Genomic DNA, 20,950 nt, shown 5'->3' with positions numbered 1-20,950 from the left:
CACCTGGTATTTGATCAGGAGCTGATTTAGTGAATACAGATATTTAATAACAGTTATCAGAATGGACATACTGCTAACGGAAGAGTTGAACATTAAATAGTTGCTTCGGGTCATGCCGGCTCTTACATTTTAAAGTTTAATACTTGAGATTGAAACTTGAATAATTGTTTTGGCAATCAGAGTCAATAAGAGTCACAAGAGTTCTGTTTCAGTAGCACCACTCGGAAAAGATGAAAAATCTTTTATTGATGGGAGGCAACTTCACCCTGTGAATTTTACAACTGAGTTCCACTAGACACCAGCAGCTGGCATTAAAATGAACCAAACAGAAGGACTGAACTAAATATTACACTTTTTATGCAAAAGGAACACCTAAAAAAAAAAAAACATTCGAGTTACAGAGAACGTAGTCTGAAACATCATTCAATTAATTTTAGATTTAGATTTTAGAACAGATCTTAATCAATAGATTGTGATCATACACACACTCCTGGGGCCTTTATAACCATTGTCCAACAATCACAAGAATCAAATACTTTAAACAAAAAAAAGTCTAACAAGCATGGATATTCCCAATGTGACATTTACTTTAAAAACATTTTATTAAGCAGCAAAACTTCACCAAACATCTGTGTTTTTAAAAGAATTAAGTCAAAAAAGGAGCCTCGCGCTAATTGCAACCACGGCTCGCTTAATGAAAATGTTTCAGACACAAACTGGGCACAGAGAGAAGACCGGAGGTGAAGTCCATCAATCTGGGCGTCTATAAAACACCTGAATCCACAACACAGCTCTGACGTGAGTTCTCCACAAACCAACCTGCATACAACACATTCTTGGCAAGCTGACAGTAGTGTTTTACAGACACGGTAGGTTGGACTGGATGATAAATACAAGGCAGGAGAGCACTACATCACTCACACACACACACACACACACACAAACAAAAAATAATAACGTCTCCATCAAAAATGGATTGGAATTGTGTCAAAAAAAAAAAGAGTTCCTGATTTTTTTTTTTTTTATATACAAAAAAAACAAGATGGTCACGTCTGATACGACCTCCTGAAACAGTCCCACTACTGACATCAATAGCGTCGGCCAAAAGCTCCACCCTGCAGCCCGCTGCCCTGCATCAGCTGGTTCTGTCTGTTGAGAGCTCCAGACAGGGACTGAGACGTTCCCGTGTTCATGTAGCTTCCACGGCTGGGGGGGGGGGAAACACACAGACACACAATGATCGGTTCTGTTCTAACAGATGGAGCTGAAGTTCATCTTAAAAAAAGAGATGACGTAAGAAATTAGAAATCCAGACGACTTTTATTGCTCACCTCGCCATTCCTCCACGTGCCATGTGGCTCTGGCCGGGGATGGCGCCGTCTCTACCTAGAACAAAAAAGGCGAAACATCAGACGCGGAGACCAGAGAAGTTACACGTCTATGTCTATATCACACACACACACACACACACACACACACACACACACACACACACACACACACACACACGATAGTTTGCATACTTTGCCAGGTTCTGTCTCCATCGACCTTCCGGCTGGAGTCCCAGTCTCGACCGCCCTCTCTACAAGACAAGAATCACTTTTACATTTAATCCCTCCTTCAGAACACAAAGTCAGCTCTGGACACGATTTAGGTTTTCACAAGGTTTAAACTGAAGCCACTGCCCGCTCAGTTTGGAGCTCACCTGGCGTTGATGCGTTTGTCATAGCCTCCACTCCAGGAGTCTCGGCCCTCTCTGCCATGTCTGTCTGAGAAGTGCTGAGAGAAGAGACGCGACACGGCGTTACAAATCAAGCAGTCGGTGTTCTGTGCACGGTCGCTTTACATTTACTGCAAACTCTGAACCCAAAATGATCGTTTGTTTATCAACTACTCATCCCGTCAGAACTTCAACACTTCTTGCATGCTCAGCGGTGAAGGAAGGATCCGAAAAACAAACAAGAAGCATGCATGAGATTTAAATAGGAAGGTTTGAATGTAAACGCACGTGTTGGGAAGCAGCGAGCGAACAAGTGGAACAATGAGACTTGGATTACACGTCGCGACTTTGTAAACAGATGTTTATTTACTACAAGTCATCAAGAATATATATCAGATATATTTAAGGCGACACGGTGGGAAGTAGTTGATACACAGACGACGTGGGTGACGTGCTCCTTCAAACGTACAAAGTGCACGAGATGCATCCAAACTTCAGCGAGAGGCAAGACTCAACACCTCTTACCGGATTATCTCTGTCTGCAGCAGCGCTACGAGTGCTGTCCCGCCTGTCCATCATGACGTCGTCTTGGTAACGGCCCCGGTCTCTGTGGTCAAAGTCCTGATAACGTTCCTGACGGCCGAATTCTGAGCGGCTGTAACGGTCATCAAGGGCCATGCGCTTCTCAGGCCAATCGTCTTTCCTAAAAGAGGAGCAGGCAACGAGATCCAGAGAGAAGTTCTTCACCGAGCTGCTCTGTGTACGTTTCATCGACACAGAACGTCTGCACGTTACTAAGATCTTGAACTGTAGCTCTGCCAAGCAAATCAATCAATGCATCACTCATCCTGCTCAGCATCATTACGCCGCGTTCGTTATTATTTACCTGCCATCCATGTCATAAGGCCTCTTGACGGAGCGGCGGTCCTGTTCATAACGCAGCTGCTCCTGCTGCCGGCGCAGCTCATCGCGCTCCCTGAGGATCCTTTCCTGCTCACGCCGCCGCTCGTACTCTATGCGCAGCCTTTCCCGCTCCAAGAACTGGCGCTCCATACGGTCCGTATCGAGGCGCTGCTTCTCAGCCTAGGAGTCAAAGCATTCAGTGAGATGATCGACCTGGAACTCGTGAGACAGTGAGGCTGGTGACATTACTGTCGTCAACAGGCCAGAGAGAACCTGACATTACCTCCAGGAGGTGTCTCTTCCGGAGCAGGTGCTTCCTCTCCTCTTTCTCCCGGAACAGACGGATGCGTTCGCGCTCGCGATCCGGGCGGCCGTCACGGTCCGGGCGGCCGTCGCGGTCCGGGCGGCCGTCACGGTCCCTGAAAGAAAAGAAAAGAAAGCTCAACCTCTGAGCACCACATGTGCTGCTTTGGACGCACGTCCAGTGAAGAACATTATTACACACAACTCATTTCTTCAGATCAGACACAGAAGGGTTGTAAAAAGACATTCCTCAGACGCCTTCACGGGTTAAACAAGTTAAAGATCCTCACGTTCTGCGTCTCTCCACCTCTCTGACCTCCCGCTCTCGTTGTCTCTGTCTCTCCCTCTCCCTCTGCTCCTTGATCTGGTCAAACGACAGGATTTCTTTCGTCTCCTTGCTCGGGGACTTGCGGTCCCGACTCTTTGAGCTCTGGAGGAAAGAGAGACGTTAACAGCATCCGACAAGACGACACGTCATTTAGGTGCCATGTTGTGAGGGTTACTCACTCGTTCTTTGCTTTTGGTTTTGACGCTGATGACAGGCTCTCCTTTGGACTTGTCCATCACTACAGTTCTCTCATTTCGCCCTGTCAAACAAACACAATTGATATTAAGAACATAAATTGTAGAGGTGACAATTCTTTCAGCGTTTACTTGCAATTAAAAGCTGGAATTTATCACACATTTCTCACCTTTGGCATCTTCCCCTTGTCCCTCCGCTTTCTCATCCTTTCCATCGGATCTACAGAAAATATAAAACAGCGTGAGCTCCATGAGTGCTGCGTCCGCAAACATTTGTAACAGTGAAATCATCAGTTCACTTTTACACCATGCACCCATGATATTTAACAGCATACCGGACAAAGATACCAAGCTGGCAGGGGGATTATTAGTAATAGAGTATACGCAAACATGCAGCAGCTTGGAAGCGGTCTTACGTGGAGTCAGAGGACTTCTTGGGGTCAATCTTGTCTGCTGGCTTCTTCGCTGCGGGCTCATTCTTAGCCTACAACGTTTGAACAGCAACACGTTAATTCACAAAAGCAGAATGAACAGATTCAATTTCACACCGATCATATAATGAGAAGGAACAATAACTTTAGTACCTTCTGTAGATATGTGATAACGTGCGCTCTCTAACTGAAGTCATTTCTGTCCCAAATGATATTCTTTAAGTAAATGACACGTTACCAAATGCAACAATCGCCTTGTGTCACCGTGCATCTCTATCTCTTCGCAATAGACTTGAAAGATTGGAAGGTTTTGCCAGAGAGCCAGACACTAAAGATTACAACAACTGTAATGGAAATAAACATTCAGGCTTTGTTTTCTTCACCTGGTCTAATCTTAATGAAGTCTCACATACACTTTTATAAAGATCAGAAACATTAATCTGCCTCCTCTAATGAATTTTGCTTTTCTGTACGAGTTTTGAATGAGTGTAAATGGGATCATATCCATTTTAGTTTCTCCCATTACACCCGACAAACTTCTAATTAAAATTAAATAACAGAAAATCGAGTTCTGCGTACAAATGCTGAGCTTCACTCAGATCCAAAAAGGTGTTCGTCTGTCACTCAGCGACTCACCTGCTCCACTGAGATCATCCTGCCGTGCAGCTCGGTCCTGTGAAGGTGGCTGATACAGTTGGTGGCTTCCTCCGTGGAAGACATGGTGACAAAACCATAGCAGCGAGCCCCGGGGCTCTTGGCGTTTGTCACCACCTTAGCTCCAACAACCTGCAGGAAAATGGAGAGATAGAGGAGGGGGAAGCAAGGACGAGGAGTTAGAGATGACCAGGGAAAGCGAGGGATCAAATATAAAAGGGATCTGTGAAGTCTGGGCCTGGTGACAACGCAGACTAACCTTGCCATATTTGCTGAAGAGAGTCTTCAGATCAGTCGCTCTAGTAGTGGTAGAAAGACCACTGACCCACAGATTCCTGCTGCTGCTTGCTGCAGCACTTCCAGCAGCACTTCCAGCGGCTGCACGCAAACATACAATACATTAATGAGCATACATCACGTGATCCGAGGGCTGCACAAGGGATCAAATATTGTGATCACCATTTTCACTTCCCACATTTAAAAAAGGAACATTTTCCTGAATGTTGCGGCTGCAGTCAGAGGAGTAAAGTATAAACAGAGAGCGAAGACGCACTGCATTCCACAAGAAGAACCTTGTTTCAAGTTTTATTTTTACATTAGCAGGAATGTCGCACTACATGAAAGTGAAAGCAGTGCTCCGTTTGATTTCATGTTGGGTTTAAAGTTTAGGTTAATATTTTGCTTCTAGAAGATGCACGGTGAATATGGACCAGTCAGGAATGTAGCGCAGCATGGAAGTGAACGCAGTGCTCCCTTTATTCAAATGTGAACATTTTGTCCCCAACATCAATGATCAAACATAATGATCATGACGGTGCACTTGATTCACTCACCTGTCTCATCTTTTGACTCAGTCTTGCCATCTTTCTCCTCAGAGCTAGAGACAAAGAAAAAAAGCAATAACCATACAGCAGTGAGGATACCTGCCATCTCTCCTCATACATATGTACACTCATGTGTTTCATGGCATAATACAAACTGACAGTGATCAGCCCATCATGTACCATAGTGCAGTGACTTAACAGTGAATAAATGGATTTATACCCTACAGCAATCCCAATGCATTACTTGTTAATGGGTAATAAAGTGGGATACGTGAATGTAAAGAATGACAAATGAAAACGGACAAATGCACAGAACGTTTTTACCTCCAAAAGAGCATCCAAATTTTGCTAGCACAAAGGAGCCAATGCAACAGAGATAGCCATTTTGGTTTCTAGTAGACAGAAAGCAACAAACCTCTTTTTGGGATCATCGCCCTCTACAGAAGAGGACTCTTTCACTGTGGAGGCTGAATCCGCAGCAGCTTTCTCTTCTGTCTTCTCATCCTCCTCACCCTTCTTAGACCCCATTTCTGAATCAACAGTTTCACCCACAGTGCCCTGCTCGCTATTACTAACAGCCTGCAAGCTTTTGTTTTCAGCTTCAAATGTCTCTTCTGGGGCATTCTGTGCATCCCCAACCTCTTTGGCGTCAGTCTCCACAACATCCCGGTCGCTCTCCACGTCTCCAGAGGCGGCGGCCTGGTCGGACTTGGCAACGGTGTCGGACTTGGCAACGGTGTCGGACGCGGCAACGGTGTCGGACACATTGTCTTCCCCTCCGGCGGTGGCAGCTTGCTCTTCTTCGGGGCTCGTCTCGGGGCTCGGGTGGTGATCTTCGTTAAGTGGCTCAGATAAACAAGACCCGGCTACTTTGTCATTTTCTACGGATTTAACAGGAATAGAATGGCAGAGTTTAATCACTTCTGAAACACAGCAATGGTTAACGAGGAACTGGCAAGGCCTGGATTAGGAACGTCATGACCACTGGCTTTAGAACTATGTATTAAAACGATGAAGTAGGCCCTAACGAGAGACTGGAAGAGAACCCAAAGTCTGGAAAACAACTAGTGCGACTAACACTTTGGCTAATCTTTCAAGTTCAACCACTTCACTGTGTTCACCTGATCCAAAGCAGACAAAGAGTTCAGTGCTGAAGAGAGCCACAAGATCAGCAGTGCGGCAGCAGATTCTCGCTGCAGTCCACCTTCTTTCAGCCTTTGACTTTCTTAATGTCCATTCGTGATGACCAGAACTTCAGCTCAAGTCCAGCAATTTCATATCCAGCTGATTTCTGAGTCAATGTCTTTAAAAAGTTGTAATGGTTGATGAGTCTTGATGCATCTTCTTTGTCTTGATCTTCATGTGGCAACCTGGAAACACTGCAACAGCTCACACCTCCCTGGCCATGATATTAATTGCTGTCAATGTGCATCAAATTGGTAACCACTGTTGTTTTTTTAACCGCAAGAACATAACTGGCATCTTAAAATCAATATTTACCAGTGAAATTATTAATTATGGTTAACCAAATTTCAACACAAAGCCAGCAATTCCCCTCGGGCTTCCAGTCTCTCTTCCTGGTTCAAACTAAACAAAGTGTTTTAAGCTCAACGCTGAAAAAAGATGCCTCCACCTTTTTTTATGAAACCATTTCCTACAGTACCTGTTTCTTCTTTCACGTCATCTGCTTCTGGATCCTCAGCCTAAAAACAAAAAAAGAATGACGTCTTAATGAACATGACTTTTTTAGTTTTACCGTAGAGTCACAAGCTGTGCATGCATATTAAAATATATATCTGTGAAGGAACTCACCATAGTGATCGGTGAGCTCGTCATAAATTCATCCTTCTCATCTAACATCTCGACCACAGCCGCCTGCTAAAATACAAACATGCAGTCGCATTAAAACTTGCACGTTACACAGAAAAAAAGATCAAAATAAGTCGCCATGTTTCTAGTCTGGCTTCTTACCTCTGGACCTCTCGCTTCATCTTCCAACTCCAAGGTCTTGTGTTGTTCTTCTTCTTCAATGTTAGGTTCTTCATTCAACAGTGCATCTTCATCTGAATGAAAATTCCCAGTCTCATCCTCATCATCATCATCCTCGGCCGGTATCCCGTTATCATTCTCCGTCTCATCCAGAACGTTCATGTCGAGGATATCCATTTCCTGCATGTTCTCATGGTCGTCCTGATGCTCCTCCTGAGGAAAACAAAGCAGGACATTTGCTGTAGACACTAACAAACATTAAATATCCAGAACTTCCAATTCTGCACAAGCATCATGTTACAGCAGGTGAAGATACGTTCAGAAAACTCACATTGCTATAGTGGGAATCCTCCTCGATAGCACTTTCTTCTGGTTCATCATTCTCTGGCCTTGCATCTACAGAAAATATGCTTCAGTTTAGACCAAGTGATCACATGGGTTTCTTACACGAAGATGGACAATCTTAATGCAATCCATTACTAGCAATAGGTCCCACATGTATGCGTCTTAATTAAAAGGTTCTGGGTCACGGAAGTGCTGATTCAACTCTACAATTTGTACATTTGTGACACCAATCACCAAAATACATTTCAATACTTAACATCTTTCTAAAGCACCACTTCCTTTAGAAAACACCTCCCTTAGTCTCAAACTAAATGTTAAGACTCATAAAAAGGAAGCATTTGTTGCATGAAATCAAGATCCTCACATAGTTCTAATGATCCTCGCTCTGACCCGCACCAGACATGTACACTTCTTGCAAAAGGACAATGAATTCAGTGTCTTTCTACGCGTCTGACAATATAATCATTCAGTTTTGGTGAGAGACCATTGGGAGGATTTACTGTAAGATATGCTTAAAATGTTATTCAGGAAACTCACAATCAAAATGTACTTTTTATCCATATTCAGGTTACACATTTCCCCGGTTTAGTTGCTAGTTTCATAAGTACACCTGGCAAAAAACTAACAGCCCTGAAATAAATCCTGCTGTCATGAAGATGATAATAGTTTTTGAGTTATTATCGAGGCCGAACTGAGTGCACATCCATGTACTGTACACTAGGAACTACTTATTAACGGCTCTTCAACTCTTCCCAACGTCACCACAAAAACCTTTTGGAGATTCTACTTTTAGCCACTATGCCTCAAAAATATGGAAAACTCTGCCTTTTAAATGTTCGACTTGACGACTCAGTGGAAAGTTTTAATATAGCTGCCGTCTGTTTTGAATCTTATGATTTTCTCTCATTTGTAGATGATGGAAACATTGTCTCCCTTCCTCCTTGTGTTTGTGGCTTGTATGGTTTTTTTTAAACTTGTGCTGAATTGTAAAGCACACAAATGGTTCTGCCTGGCATCCGATCCCGCACCACCAGACTCAGAGAGCTTCATACCACAGGCTGCAAGACTTATTCAACTTTAAAATGATACTGTCCGTTTATCTCTATAGATTTTACTTACTATTTCACAAACTGTTAACTGTGCATGTACATACATGTATTACTTGTCATTATGCAAGCATTATACAAGTGCATGTATATAATTTACTACATTCCTGTTTAAATTTAGTTAATCCATTTTAAATACCGCCTACCAAAGAAGTAGATGAATGTATTTATGTATACAGTTAAGCCCTATATTTTTAACTTGCAGTATTGTGTGTCTTAGAATCTCATTTAGCGTTTTCTTGCATGAGTTTCCTTTTGTACACACATTTATTCCGCATAGCTGGAGGAAGCCTGAGATCCAACATGTTGCCTGCTGCCGGCGGCTGCTTCACGGTCATTGTTTTGTATCGGAGAATTAACAACTGGAATCTTAACTGAAATACCACGAGACCGAGTATCATGTGTCTCTTGCCAGACAGAGAGGACTTTGCAGTATTGTTTAGTTTTAACAGATACAAATAAAGCCGACTGTGGGTCAGATTGTAGAGACATTAACAGTATTGATTACGTGCTGCTTAACTTTACCTTTGGAAGGCCGTTTAACGGTATGTGTAGATTTCTTTGGGATGGACTCCGGCGCGAGAACAATCTCCTCGGGATTTCCACCCTCTTCCTCGATTGCCTGTTTGTGGAGATACGAACACTTTAATATACTGAACAAATCAGAAGGATTTAAAGACAAATCCAACGTCAAAAATGCACAAAAGGAAATGAACGGAAATGATAGCAGCTTGTTAGCGGTTTGGCGCAAATGTTAGCTAGCTGGTAATGCTAGCTAACACCGTCCAGCTCAATGAGTCTCGTTAGCTAGCTTAAGTTCGGTTTTACAGGGTACACTCGCGAAATGCAAGGTTTTGTAGGATTTGTTATAATTAAAGTATAGCTAAGTTGTTTAATAAGTGAGTAGTGGTAGTAGACCTTTTTCAGACGCTCGGATAGCACGCTCTTGACGCCCGTGGTGTCCAGGTTTCGTTTCTTCAGCTCGGCCTTCAGGTCGATCACTCGCAGCTCCGTCAGTTTGCGGACCTCTGCGCCCTCCGGAACCTTCACGTCTGCGGATGGGTCAGCCATCGTTTTGTCCGTGAAAATATCTCTCTCAAGCTTGAAATAATCCTTTTTTAATGTACTTGATTTACTGGTGCTGCACTACGAATGGGAGCAGCTGGTTTGCAAAATGGAGGCCGTGGTGGTGATGCGCTAGTTGACGCTACGACGCATGCGCAGTACAGTTACAGTGCAGCGATAAGCGCCAGAGAAATCACACATTCAGTGTTAAAACAGTAAAAACAAGAAACGTGCACAAGCTTTATGTTAATCACAATGACAGCAATTTTGGGGAAATTGAAACTACTGATCATTTGTTTATCCATTTGGATTTTCAGGACTGGCTGTCAGCAAAAATCCAACTACTTGCTTCGTTCTCAAGAGACAATATTGTGTTTGGTATTAACATGAAGGACATTTGTCACTTGATATTGAGCAACCAGATAAACATCCAAATGTAGGACAATTAAACTAATTGTTTCTGCTTTTAGAAAGGACCTTGCAGACAATCATCTCAGTGCTTTAATGAAAGGAGAACATGCAAATATTCTCCTCCTGAAAATATATGAGGAACCCTTGAGCAACAATGGACGAGTCCAAATTTATTATTTCTAATCTTATTTATTTATTCTCGACTCTCTAATATTTATGTTATATTATGATGTTATATGATTTAATGTATCTTTCTTTTTATGGTAAGATTTATTGTTATTATGTTACTATTTCTTGATGTTTGTAAATGAATTATCTTGAATAAAAAATGTAATACATTTAAAACAATGATGGCAACAAACATCTTTTGACATGTACAAACGTGAATGAGATGTAATAAAATGTACAAAAAGCTGAAGGCATACAACCGTTTATACAATTCATATATGATTTATTCTTACAAACAGAACACATATCTAACTTTATCTGCAGGATGTTTACTTTTCAATGCATTATATTGTATAACATTCATGTAAAAAAAATCTTTAGAAAACATCACGACAACTTAATGCATAGTTCAGAAGCTGGTAACACTTGACAACAATGATCTGAGTTCTGGGTCAGATTTACTGAAATGGTGAATTCACAGGCTTGTCTCCCCATCGTTTCACTTTTTTTGGTTTATTTGTACTTCTAATTTAACCGTGTGAAATGGTTTAATCAAAGGTTTCATAATGCTTAGTGAGAATGGAAATTGTACATGTCACTAAATTTGTAGTTTGTGTCATTTACTTGGCCGTGGGGCAAGCTTTTGCTGGCAACAAGAGGTTGAGGGGCATCAAATAATTCAGGACTGTCCGTCTCCTCTGGAATATTGGCTCTTCTGGATGAAGTTAGAGAGTCAATGGAGGAGGATTCTCTGCCAGTTTGAGCATGATATGACCACTCATTTGAGGCTGACCCAACTGAGGCAAAGGAGGAGCACTCAGGATCGTTGAAGGAGTCGAGGCTGGAGGATGAGGAGGCAGAGCAGGCGCGAGGCGGTCTTGGCTCGTACAGGTTGAGTTTGGAGACCAGAGGTTTACCAACTGTCACTGGTTGCCTTTCCTGTACATCTTCATCCATGTTGGAATATGTGTACTGAAGGCAGATGGTGAATGTGAGCTCCCGCTATAAATGACAGTAAAGAGCAAAATGTGTTTTTAGAAAATATAGTAGAATATATAGAATATACCAAGAGAGATAAGAGATAGACGATAGATAGAGAAAGAGAGAGAGGATAGAAAGGAGAGAGAGAAAGACATGAGAGATATAAGTAAGAGAAGAAGAAAGAAAGATGAGAAAGAGAGAGAGAGAAGAGAGAATATATTAGAAATAAAATAGATAGATAGAAAAAAACAAAAAGATAGAATTAAGATAGATATATATATATAGTATGATATGATAGATGATATATGATAGATGATTATAAATATAAATATAAATATAGTGAGATAAGATATATAGATAAATATAAATATATATATATAAAATATATAACAAATTGAAGATTTATTATTATTATATATAAATACATATATATACACACATATATATATATATATATATATTATTATTATTATTATTATATATACATACACATATATGTATATATATATATGTGTGTATATATATGCGCACGCACACACACACACACACATACACACACACACACACACACACACACACACACACACACACACACACACACACACACACTACACTACACTACACTACACTGGCCCTCCCTCTGGGCCTGGCTCCAGACGGGGGCCCTGGGCTTCCTCTGGGCAGGGTCTCTCCTTTCCCTTTTTTTTCATGAAGTCGTTTTGAACCATTCTTAGTCTGGCCCCTCGCCTGAGACCAATTTGCCTTGGGAGACCCTACCAGGAGCACTAGGCACCAGTAAATATATATATATATATATAAATAAATACATAAATATATATATATATATATATATATATATATATATATATATACATAAATATATATATATATATATATATATATATATATATATATATATATAAATATATAGATATAGATAAATCAATGTAACATACTTACATTTTACTACCAATTCCTAGATTTAATTCCACTGTTTCAATTTAAAATGGTGGTGTAAGCCTTATTCTTGACTGTGTCAAATACTACTTATAATTTGTCTCCAGAGGACAGATAAAACACTTACCAGGTTTCTCTTAGGACAGAAATAGGAGAACTGATTATGAAAACAATAACAAGTGTCTGACCCTGAGTCTCTGCAGGCATCGGATGCGTGTGTAGAGACTGGGGACCTCCGGCGAAGGAAGATTTTCCTTTATCAATAACAAACTGCCGGCTTCAAGCAGAGTGTCCTGGTTACTCTTCTTCAGATCAATGTCCACATCCTGCCAAAGCAACACAGATACAGAGTAAAGGTCAGTGCAGTGCCAAAGTGACAGTTTTCATCATTACACAGAACAAAAGGCTTTATGTGTCTTTAAAATCTCAAATCTTGACGTTGTTATATCAGCTGACAAACCCCAGGGAAGTCAGTAAGCTGAGCACAGCAGGAAACTATTTCTTCTGGCTTCTCAAGTATCCGAGTGTAGATGACCATGATGTTGGAAAACTCTGCAGCGAACCCAAGCTGAACCTTCACCCCGCAGTCAAACTGCAGGCAGCGGCTCTGTGGTAGGACTACGAAGGAATGCATTAGGATTTAGGTAGACTTCACTCTGAAGACATTAATGTTGATTTCATGCAAAGACTAAACACAGACATTAACTCTTCATATTTAATCATTCAAGCTAATGTTTGTGAATCAAGTACCGTGAGCAATAACCCACTGCAGGTTTCGAGCTGAGTGGGATGCAGAGCAGTCAGACACTTGTATCTGGTCGGTGAGGGAACGCCGCTCAGACAGATTACTGCGCAGCTCCAGAGCCTGCCTCCCTCGTGTAATCTCACAACGACCCATGTCTGGTAGCAGAAAATATATTTCAATATACAACATGCATTACATTACTTTACAGTTCATTTAGCCGACGCTTTTGTCCAAAGCGACGTATAAAAAGTGCAAACAATCATGAGGATACAACCTTATAAGTACAATAGCTTCAAATACAATCGTATAAGTGAACGCTGTCTTCAGATAAGCCCGTTTGAAGTGCAACATACAGAAACAATAGAATACAAATTCAACTATTAGCTATAAATAAGCCAAACCAATACAAGTGCAACATACAAAGAACAGTTCATTTGTTTCTTCATTGGCCGAGGTGCAGTCGACACAGGTGAGTGTTCAGTCTGCAGAAGGTGTGAAGACTGTCTGCTGTCCTGACATCACTGGGGAGGTCGTTCCACCAGTTTGGAGCCAGAATAACAAACAGGCGGGTTTTGTTTGAGGGGAATCTGAGTCCCACTCGTAGTGAGGGAGTGGCGAGCCGATTGGTCGACGCAGAGCGAAGTGAACGCGCTGGGGTGTCTGCTTCGACCGTGGCCTGGATGTAGGAAGGGGCTGATCAACTAATAACTAACTAGTGTTGTCACACAGGTGTGTTCCATCACATGATTCGTATGTGGCCAGAGCTGCAACATTCAACCCACAGAGAGCAGCAGCATTTTGAACCTTTGTGAATCTGTATGTCGGACGCTCCCAAGTGTTTCTCCATTATACTTTATTCCACACAGAAGGTGGGAAACATTTTACAAATGTCTTGTATGTTGTATGTATTCCATTTCATCTTATTTCTAACTACATACGATCATCTCAAACATGCACAAAATATATAAATATATGTATTCTTTCTGTATGTAGCACTAAATTGGTTTGGCTTATTTGAAGCTATCGTTCTGCACTTAAATGAAGCTCATGTATTTGTAAGATTCCTGCTGTTCGGAGTTGTATCCTCGTGATTGTTTGCACTTTTTGTAAGTCGCTTTGGACAAAAGCGTCCGCCAAATGTACTGTGGTGTGATGTATAAATATGAAATTGTCCAGTGTAGTCATACTTTCCATGCAACACAGATAGCATATTGCATGACCAGGAATCTCATACTTCGCATACCTTCGGCCACTCTGTCTAGCATGACGGTGACCTTCTCGTCTTCACAAACCCGCCGTTTAAGGAAGCTTATGAAGATGCCATTTGACACGTCTTCCCTCTTCACTTCATATGCTTCAGCGTCTACGCATCTAAACACAACAAGCGACACATGAGTGACACCTTTCAGTGATTCAGACACGTCTGTTTGTTCTATCGTCTGCAACGCTGGACGAGACGCCATCATAGTGCTGAAAATGAAGAGAATGAGCAAACTTACGTGGCATATCCAAACACTATATTTGCTGTCACCTTGAGCAGTCCTGGTTGTACGATGACATCATCATTCAGGTTTCTAAAAAAAGAAATCATTCGACGCATAAATATGTGCGACAGATGATCTAAGCTCAATGTGAAATAAAAAAGCTGGCACATCAACAACTCAATCATTTAAAAATACCTTTTGCGGCACATGTCCAGCAGCAAAACGTTAAGTCCGGTCTCTTTCTCCTGCATCCTGGTAAGTATATTCTGTACACACAGACAGTGCTCGGATGTGTAGGAGGCCGGCGCATCGATGGGAACCATGAAACTGTTGCCAAAATTCTCATAACCATGACCAGCAAAGTACAGCAAGCCTGTGGAAGGAGGGGCATCCACATAGAGTCCGTCATTAGGTTAAATTTGCACGAATACTTTGTCAGATTCTAACCATTTAGTTTTAGCTTTATGTAGAAAAACAGTGGTCAACATCAATTTGAACTTATTCTCAAGCGTCAACCTCTGGGTGTGAAAAGTGAAGCCAATGCAGAGGTGCCTTTAACCTGCATTCTTTCTAAAGGCCAGCAGGGGGCGACTCCACTGGTGGCAAAGAGAAGTCCAGTTGTATAGAAGTCTATAAGAAAATGAGCCGACTTCTCACTTGACTTATTGTTTCAGTTTTTGTAAACCTTTTCCTAACTCGTTGATGCTTTCAATTGCTAGTTTCAAGTCTTCTTTAATACAGCATGGTGAGTATTGTATACATTATGATCCCATTTAGAGTAAAATAGACAAAACAGCGTATGCTTTAAGGCACGGCTACCTTGTGATTGACAGGTCGCTACCACGGCGTTTTCCAGTCTGGGTGCTCTCCATGTTTTTGTCTGACAACTTTAACCTTTTCACCGTGTGTTTTCACGTCATGACAGTTAATTGTAACATTTTGGTCGCCTAAAAATGTCTTGTTCGGCGTTCGGTTGTATTCTCCTGTCGCTTCTGCGTCCAAAAAAACAAGATGGCGATGGCCAAAACGCCAAACTCACTTCAAAACAGTAGTCCACATACCAATAGGTGACGACACGGTGAATACATCCCCTTCTTATATACAGTTATATAGGGTTGTTTAGCACTAGCTAACGCTAACAGCTGCAGTTTCACGTAACAGTGGTACATCCTTTTTAATTCATTATTGGGTCGGGGGAGTGTTACATAGTGAACATATTGTCCAGATGGAAAGGAGACCAACCATAGACTCCTTTGTCAAGCAGCAAGAGGAACTCTGTCACAGCGCTGTGCATCTCCTGCCAGTTGAGGTCGAGCAGGGAAACCACCTTGAAGTCCATTTGTCTGAGCAGGTTTGTTAACTCGTGGACGTCGACGATGGGAGCACACAGCTGAGTGTGGTAGAGGTAGTTCATGTTGCCAATCAGGAGAGCAACTTTGTCTGTGGCTGTACAGGGGAAGATAATCATGAAATAACCGTATATTTGTATCCACAGATCCAGTATTGTGTCTGTACTGAGTCTATCTGTTTAGGACTTACCATAGAAATGTCTGGCTGACGGGGGCGGATTGACCGTCTGTTGCAGTGGATATTTTCCAGGTCTGAATCTGTGGACTTCCTGTGAGTCTGTCAACACCAAAAAGAAAAGTCATATTTTAATATCTACAATGCTTCGTAACCACAACACACACACACACACACACACACACACACAGTTCCTCTTTTCTCTCCTACATATTCTATCAGAATATAACGAGTACCTAAACCACGTTCAACTTCTACCCAGGATGCATCAGTGATGGAACTGGGGCCTGCATAAAAGTGCAAAACAGGAAGTTATTCACTGCACATTTAAAGTGTCACACCGAACGCTTGTCTATCTTCCTACAAAAGTAATACTATTCATACAATTAAGGTTTTCAACCTTTTAAGACCTTTCTCATTCATAAGTTGACATTCTTAATATAATAAAAGAAATGCGCCCGGGTCTCACCGATGGTGACTGTCGCTGTGTCGCTCCACGCCTCGTGATACAAGTTAAACATCTTGCACTTGTACTGCCCTCTGTGTGCTGTGGTCACACAGGGGATCTGCAGGGAAAACAAGAAGACGCAACATCAACTACACCCAGCATACTGACACCAAGACAAAATATGAGAATTAGCTAACATATCTCCTTTCTTCTGTCACACTCACATAACAACTTATGAAACTCGGGTACTTAACTTGAGTATTTCCATTTTATGCATCTTTATACTTCACTTCATCACATCTCAGAAGGACATATTGTACTTTTTACTCCACTACATTGTTGTGACAGCTTTAGTTACTTTTCAGATTACAGTCTTCAGATGTGTTGATTTTGTATTATTTCCTGTATGTGTTGATACAATTCTCCTAATTCTTAAGATAAATAAACTTTTCAAAAAGCCTCTTGGATCAGCTGGAAAATGCATCGTCACACATCTGTCATGCAGCAGAAATATTCATTAAAACATTGTATTTAATGTTAAAACACTGATATTTTACTGCACAATAAATACTTTTAATGTACATTTAGCTGATAATACTTACATACTTTTACTCTATTATGTTAGCTTAGTTTTCTTTAGCAGTCGCTGTGGCTTCTTGACCTCTCCTGTCACATTTCATATTTTCTATAATCTGGATTTTCTGAGCAAATAAAGTAAAAAATAAAAGACTTGAGTAAAGTTTTGATTGCAGGACTTTTGCTTGTAGTGGAGTCCAAGCTAGTATCGGAGTGCTTCTTCCACCACAGGTAGGTCAGCAGATTACAGAAGACTCTGTGAATAAACGCACCTTGAGTGAACGTGTCTTTTGTTGCGTCATGGGCACCATGTTGTGGTGCCACTCGTACTGCGCGGGAGGGTTGGCCTCTGCATTGCACTCCAGGAACAGAGTGTCGCCCTCAGACACTGCTTTGGACTGAGGCTGACGGATGACATGCAGCCCACTCACTGACCCTGGAAACAAAGTGCTGCTGCAACCTGAGAATCCAACATTAACCGGGACATTATATCACGTGTCATGAGAGGAAATAAAACAAGAGCACCACAGAGACGAGGAGGAGGAGGAGGAGGAGGAGAGGTACCTGGACTGGCACCTGCAGCCTGGACAAAGCGAACATGAGCCCACTGGGAGAAGACAAAGTTTCCTCCATAGTGGACCCGACAGATATATGGACCCTGGTGGCCCGGGGCTGAAGGACACAGAACCAGCTCTGGTGTACTCCCTGTCTCATCCCAAATCTAAAACAAGGAAATAATCGACCATTAACTAATTCATCTCTGATATTTACCATCACCACATTAACATGCGTATGATGTACACGTGACATAAATACAGAACGCTCCACATGAAATCCTCTCATTACTTTTTATGATCACTAGGGAAGCACCATATAGAACCATACATAACCTGTAGTTGATGCAGACCTGAGGGGAAGAAAGGCTAACATTGATGATTTATTGTTCCTCTGATCGAACTGCCATCACTACTGTTACACAAAGTTCTGACTCTTCAAACGTTCACTTCTAGTAATGTACATCAAAAAACTTATATTGCAAATTGCAATCTTGTTGTCTTTCTCTGAAACTGTGAAAAATGTCCACAGGGCCGACGACACGCTCGGCTCTCTAGTCAGCGTCACTACAAAAGGTAATAATACAAATGTTCCATTATCGGCCATATACGTACATGTTGTGCATCCCTTATGATCACATGAGGTTTCACTGACCTCCTCTTTGCCTCTAAACCACTGGTAGCTGAGTCCAGAGGGACCGGAGGCTCTGCAGGTCATCACCACACGGCCGCCCACTGTGGCCTGCTGGGTCTGTGGCTGCACTGTGATCTGGATCAGCTCGGCCACTACTACTACCACACACACACACACACACACACGCGCACGCGCACGCACACACACACACACACACACACACACACACACACACACACACACACAGATGTGGAGTATTACATTATAGCTACTTGTTTTTTTTAACAGGCACTAACTTGTGAAAGTTGGATACATATCACAGTAGGTGCTCCAGAGCCTCGCCCGTGTGCATGCTGGCACACTGGTATGACTTGCTCTCCAGCGGCATCTAAATTAAGATGAGCCATCACTAATGTTAATCCAAATGTGCACACTGACTACTAACAAATAAAGTAGCAGTGCCTCAACATGTACGTGCTACTTTCAACAGGAAACAGCTTTTGAATGAGCTTCTCCAACACTGATCATGTGTGGCCTTTAACACTTTCACACACACTTTCACACACTCAGTACTTAATGTGTGTTTATGTTAAAGGAAACATTTGGCATGACAGACCAAATATAAAACAATAACTAATGCTCTACAGACAAATACCAATATCTTTACCATGTAGGTAAGCAGGTTTATTGGCTTAGATTGGGGCTGGAAGCAAATTGTAAAGTTAAACCCTGCTGGAAACAAACCCAAGTTTATTTCAGGTCCCTTTTCTATAGTTAAAGATGTATTTCCTGAAAAGATTTCTAAACATTTGCATGTGTATTGCACCCCCAGTCACTTCTTCTTTACCTGTGGTGATGTACTGCACAGCTTCCTGGTGGTCGATCTTCCTCAAGCAGAGCAGCAGGAAGTCCATGGAGCAGGAACGATCAGCAAGCCGGGCCAGGAGGGTTCGTCCTGGACTGCCTGCAGCGCTCAGCACCTGTAGTGAGCAGCTGGTCAGCTCGCTCTCACTGCAGGGAGGGAGTTCAATGAGTGTTAGTCTGGTGCTGACAGTAATGGGGGCCACATGCAGGGGAGGGCCCAGAAGACCTGCAGGAATGTGCAGCATGATCAAGTTCAAGTTCAACAATGACTTAAAGAAATATTGTACTTTTTACCACGCTACATTTATTTTAAAATCTTTAGTTACGTTGCAGATTTAGATCATTAATACAAAATATAATCAACTAATAAATTAGGATGTATAACTATACTGTAGGTTAAGCTACAAGTAGTGTATAAAGTAATTAAAACCAGCGGCAGCATTAAAGGGAAGTAACCATTAATGCATCAATTATTATAATACAGTAATATAATAATTATCATTCTGAAATCAGGCATTCTGCAGGAGTACTTTGATTTTGGTTCTTTGAGTATATTTTAATGCTAATACTTTTGTACTTTTGTTTGTGTACTCTGTAGTATAACTACTAACTTCCAGAAAATAAAAGTATATAAAAGAGATGAAGACACACCTGTTTGTACATGTCATACACCTACAAAATACTTTGTACTACAGGATAAAGTGTAAATGTTCAGATGAGTTATGTAGTGATATAAAAGGTGTTGGACTAATTGAATTGTGTGTTTTTATTATGCGATGCCTTCAATGTCTCACCTGCAGCGGAATTTCGGCTGCTCGGACACAGCATTGGCGAGCTGCCTCCATCCGCAGGTGGGGTTGTCCAACATCTTCGACAGACTGTTCAGGACTTGTTCACTCAGAGAACCAACTCTCATTTTGCACTCCTCCATCTTCGTTATGTGTCACCACCTCCACGAACAAACCCCCCCCCAAAAAATCTACCGGACAAACAGGAACATTCACGTGAGTGGATCTCGCACTTAAACGTTACGTTAAACGTATTGAAATACTAATGAAAATGGATGTAACCGTACACACGCGACAGGAGATGTTAATCTTACTCAGGAAATAAATTAGGTAACACCAATCTGTACTCAGCCCAAAATAAACGTCGCAACGTCGATCAATAACGCACCGCGCCGCCACTTTACCGCTTCCGGCATTCACTTAAAAACGTATCAAACTCGTGAAGAAAACTTACCGACTTGACAAAAAGTACAGACCGATTATTAAATCCAGTTAAAGATGAACAATCTGTCCACCTCATGTTCCTCAGTTAGTCTTATATGATTTTGTTCCCCAGATGATTTTCTGCTTCTCATTTCGGTTCCTCATTTCTGCCATCCGCGGGTCATTTGCATGTAGCGTTGTCATAGCAACATGGTTTATGGCAGGTTCGATCATTTAGACCAATCAGATTGAAGGACACGTCTTTGATCAGTTGGTGGTTTTTAGTTTGTGCTTTGTGGGTTTTATATTGTTATACGTGTATTTATTGCCTGTACTAAATAAATACATTTTATTTTTTAAAACTAAGTAATATATATATTCAACCAATCTATATTTCTCCAGATTCTCTGATATTAAAAACACATTTTTGCAATGATGAACCAGAATCTATAACACATTTATTTTACCATTGTATACATTCACTTCTTTTTGGACTCAAATTATTATTAATAATAATAATAATAATAATAA

The 20,950-nt window shown here is 41.6% G+C and overlaps 2 protein-coding genes across 6 annotated transcripts; both read right to left on the bottom strand.

Annotated features, from left to right (window-relative positions):
- Positions 1-201: 201 nt before the first annotated feature.
- On the bottom strand, positions 202-10,008 carry safb (scaffold attachment factor B). The gene is made up of 21 exons (XM_029429869.1): positions 9,716-10,008; positions 9,323-9,419; positions 7,678-7,742; positions 7,329-7,559; positions 7,170-7,235; positions 7,021-7,060; positions 5,773-6,238; positions 5,367-5,410; positions 4,793-4,911; positions 4,516-4,665; positions 3,865-3,932; positions 3,619-3,668; positions 3,434-3,513; positions 3,217-3,356; positions 2,907-3,042; positions 2,607-2,803; positions 2,246-2,423; positions 1,706-1,779; positions 1,524-1,582; positions 1,332-1,386; positions 202-1,206 (listed from the first exon to the last, which is right to left on the bottom strand). The coding sequence occupies exons 1-21, from the start codon at positions 9,866-9,868 to the stop codon at positions 1,089-1,091; spliced, it is 2,586 nt and encodes an 861-aa protein (XP_029285729.1). The 5' UTR covers positions 9,869-10,008; the 3' UTR covers positions 202-1,088.
- Positions 10,009-10,699: 691 nt separating this feature from the next.
- malt2 (MALT paracaspase 2) lies at positions 10,700-20,593 on the bottom strand. 5 transcript variants are annotated; one of them, XM_029430415.1, is made up of 17 exons: positions 20,451-20,593; positions 20,003-20,187; positions 19,192-19,355; positions 18,366-18,502; positions 17,721-17,877; positions 17,429-17,616; positions 16,602-16,698; positions 16,369-16,419; positions 16,148-16,234; positions 15,851-16,054; positions 14,804-14,981; positions 14,624-14,698; positions 14,368-14,495; positions 13,130-13,279; positions 12,840-12,997; positions 12,568-12,705; positions 10,700-11,443 (listed from the first exon to the last, which is right to left on the bottom strand). In XM_029430415.1, exons 2-17 carry the CDS (start codon positions 20,137-20,139, stop codon positions 11,012-11,014), a joined length of 2,481 nt encoding a protein of 826 aa, XP_029286275.1. In that variant the 5' UTR covers positions 20,140-20,187; positions 20,451-20,593; the 3' UTR covers positions 10,700-11,011. The 5 variants fall into 5 exon arrangements, with proteins under 5 accessions (XP_029286275.1, XP_029286277.1, XP_029286278.1 ...); XM_029430417.1 differs by having other exon boundaries at positions 18,366-18,499; XM_029430418.1 differs by having other exon boundaries at positions 19,192-19,434; positions 20,003-20,593.
- Positions 20,594-20,950: the final 357 nt, after the last annotated feature.

This window comes from Cottoperca gobio, chromosome 4, assembly GCF_900634415.1.
Source record: "Cottoperca gobio chromosome 4, fCotGob3.1, whole genome shotgun sequence".
NCBI lineage: Eukaryota > Metazoa > Chordata > Actinopteri > Perciformes > Bovichtidae > Cottoperca > Cottoperca gobio.
The sequence above is the reverse complement of the archived record's forward strand: the minus strand, read 5'-3'. Positions and strand labels throughout refer to the sequence as shown.

Bases quoted from the DNA above. Each gene is read 5' to 3' on its own strand.
- malt2 (XM_029430416.1), bottom strand. From the start codon at position 20,139: ATGGAGGAGTGCAAAATGAGAGTTGGTTCTCTGAGTGAACAAGTCCTG. The intron at 17,878-18,365 runs GTCAGTGAAACC...TCCTTGTTTTAG, and splicing joins GGTTTAGAGGCAAAGAGGAG to ATTTGGGATGAGACAGGGAG. The intron at 12,706-12,839 runs GTTTGTCAGCTG...TTGCTTTGGCAG, and splicing joins AGCTTACTGACTTCCCTGGG to GATGTGGACATTGATCTGAA.
- safb (XM_029429869.1), bottom strand. From the start codon at position 9,868: ATGGCTGACCCATCCGCAGACGTGAAGGTTCCGGAGGGCGCAGAGGTC. The intron at 9,420-9,715 runs GTCTACTACCAC...CTCCACAAACAG, and splicing joins TATCCGAGCGTCTGAAAAAG to GCAATCGAGGAAGAGGGTGG. The intron at 1,207-1,331 runs GTGAGCAATAAA...CCCCCCCCCCAG, and splicing joins GCACGTGGAGGAATGGCGAG to CCGTGGAAGCTACATGAACA.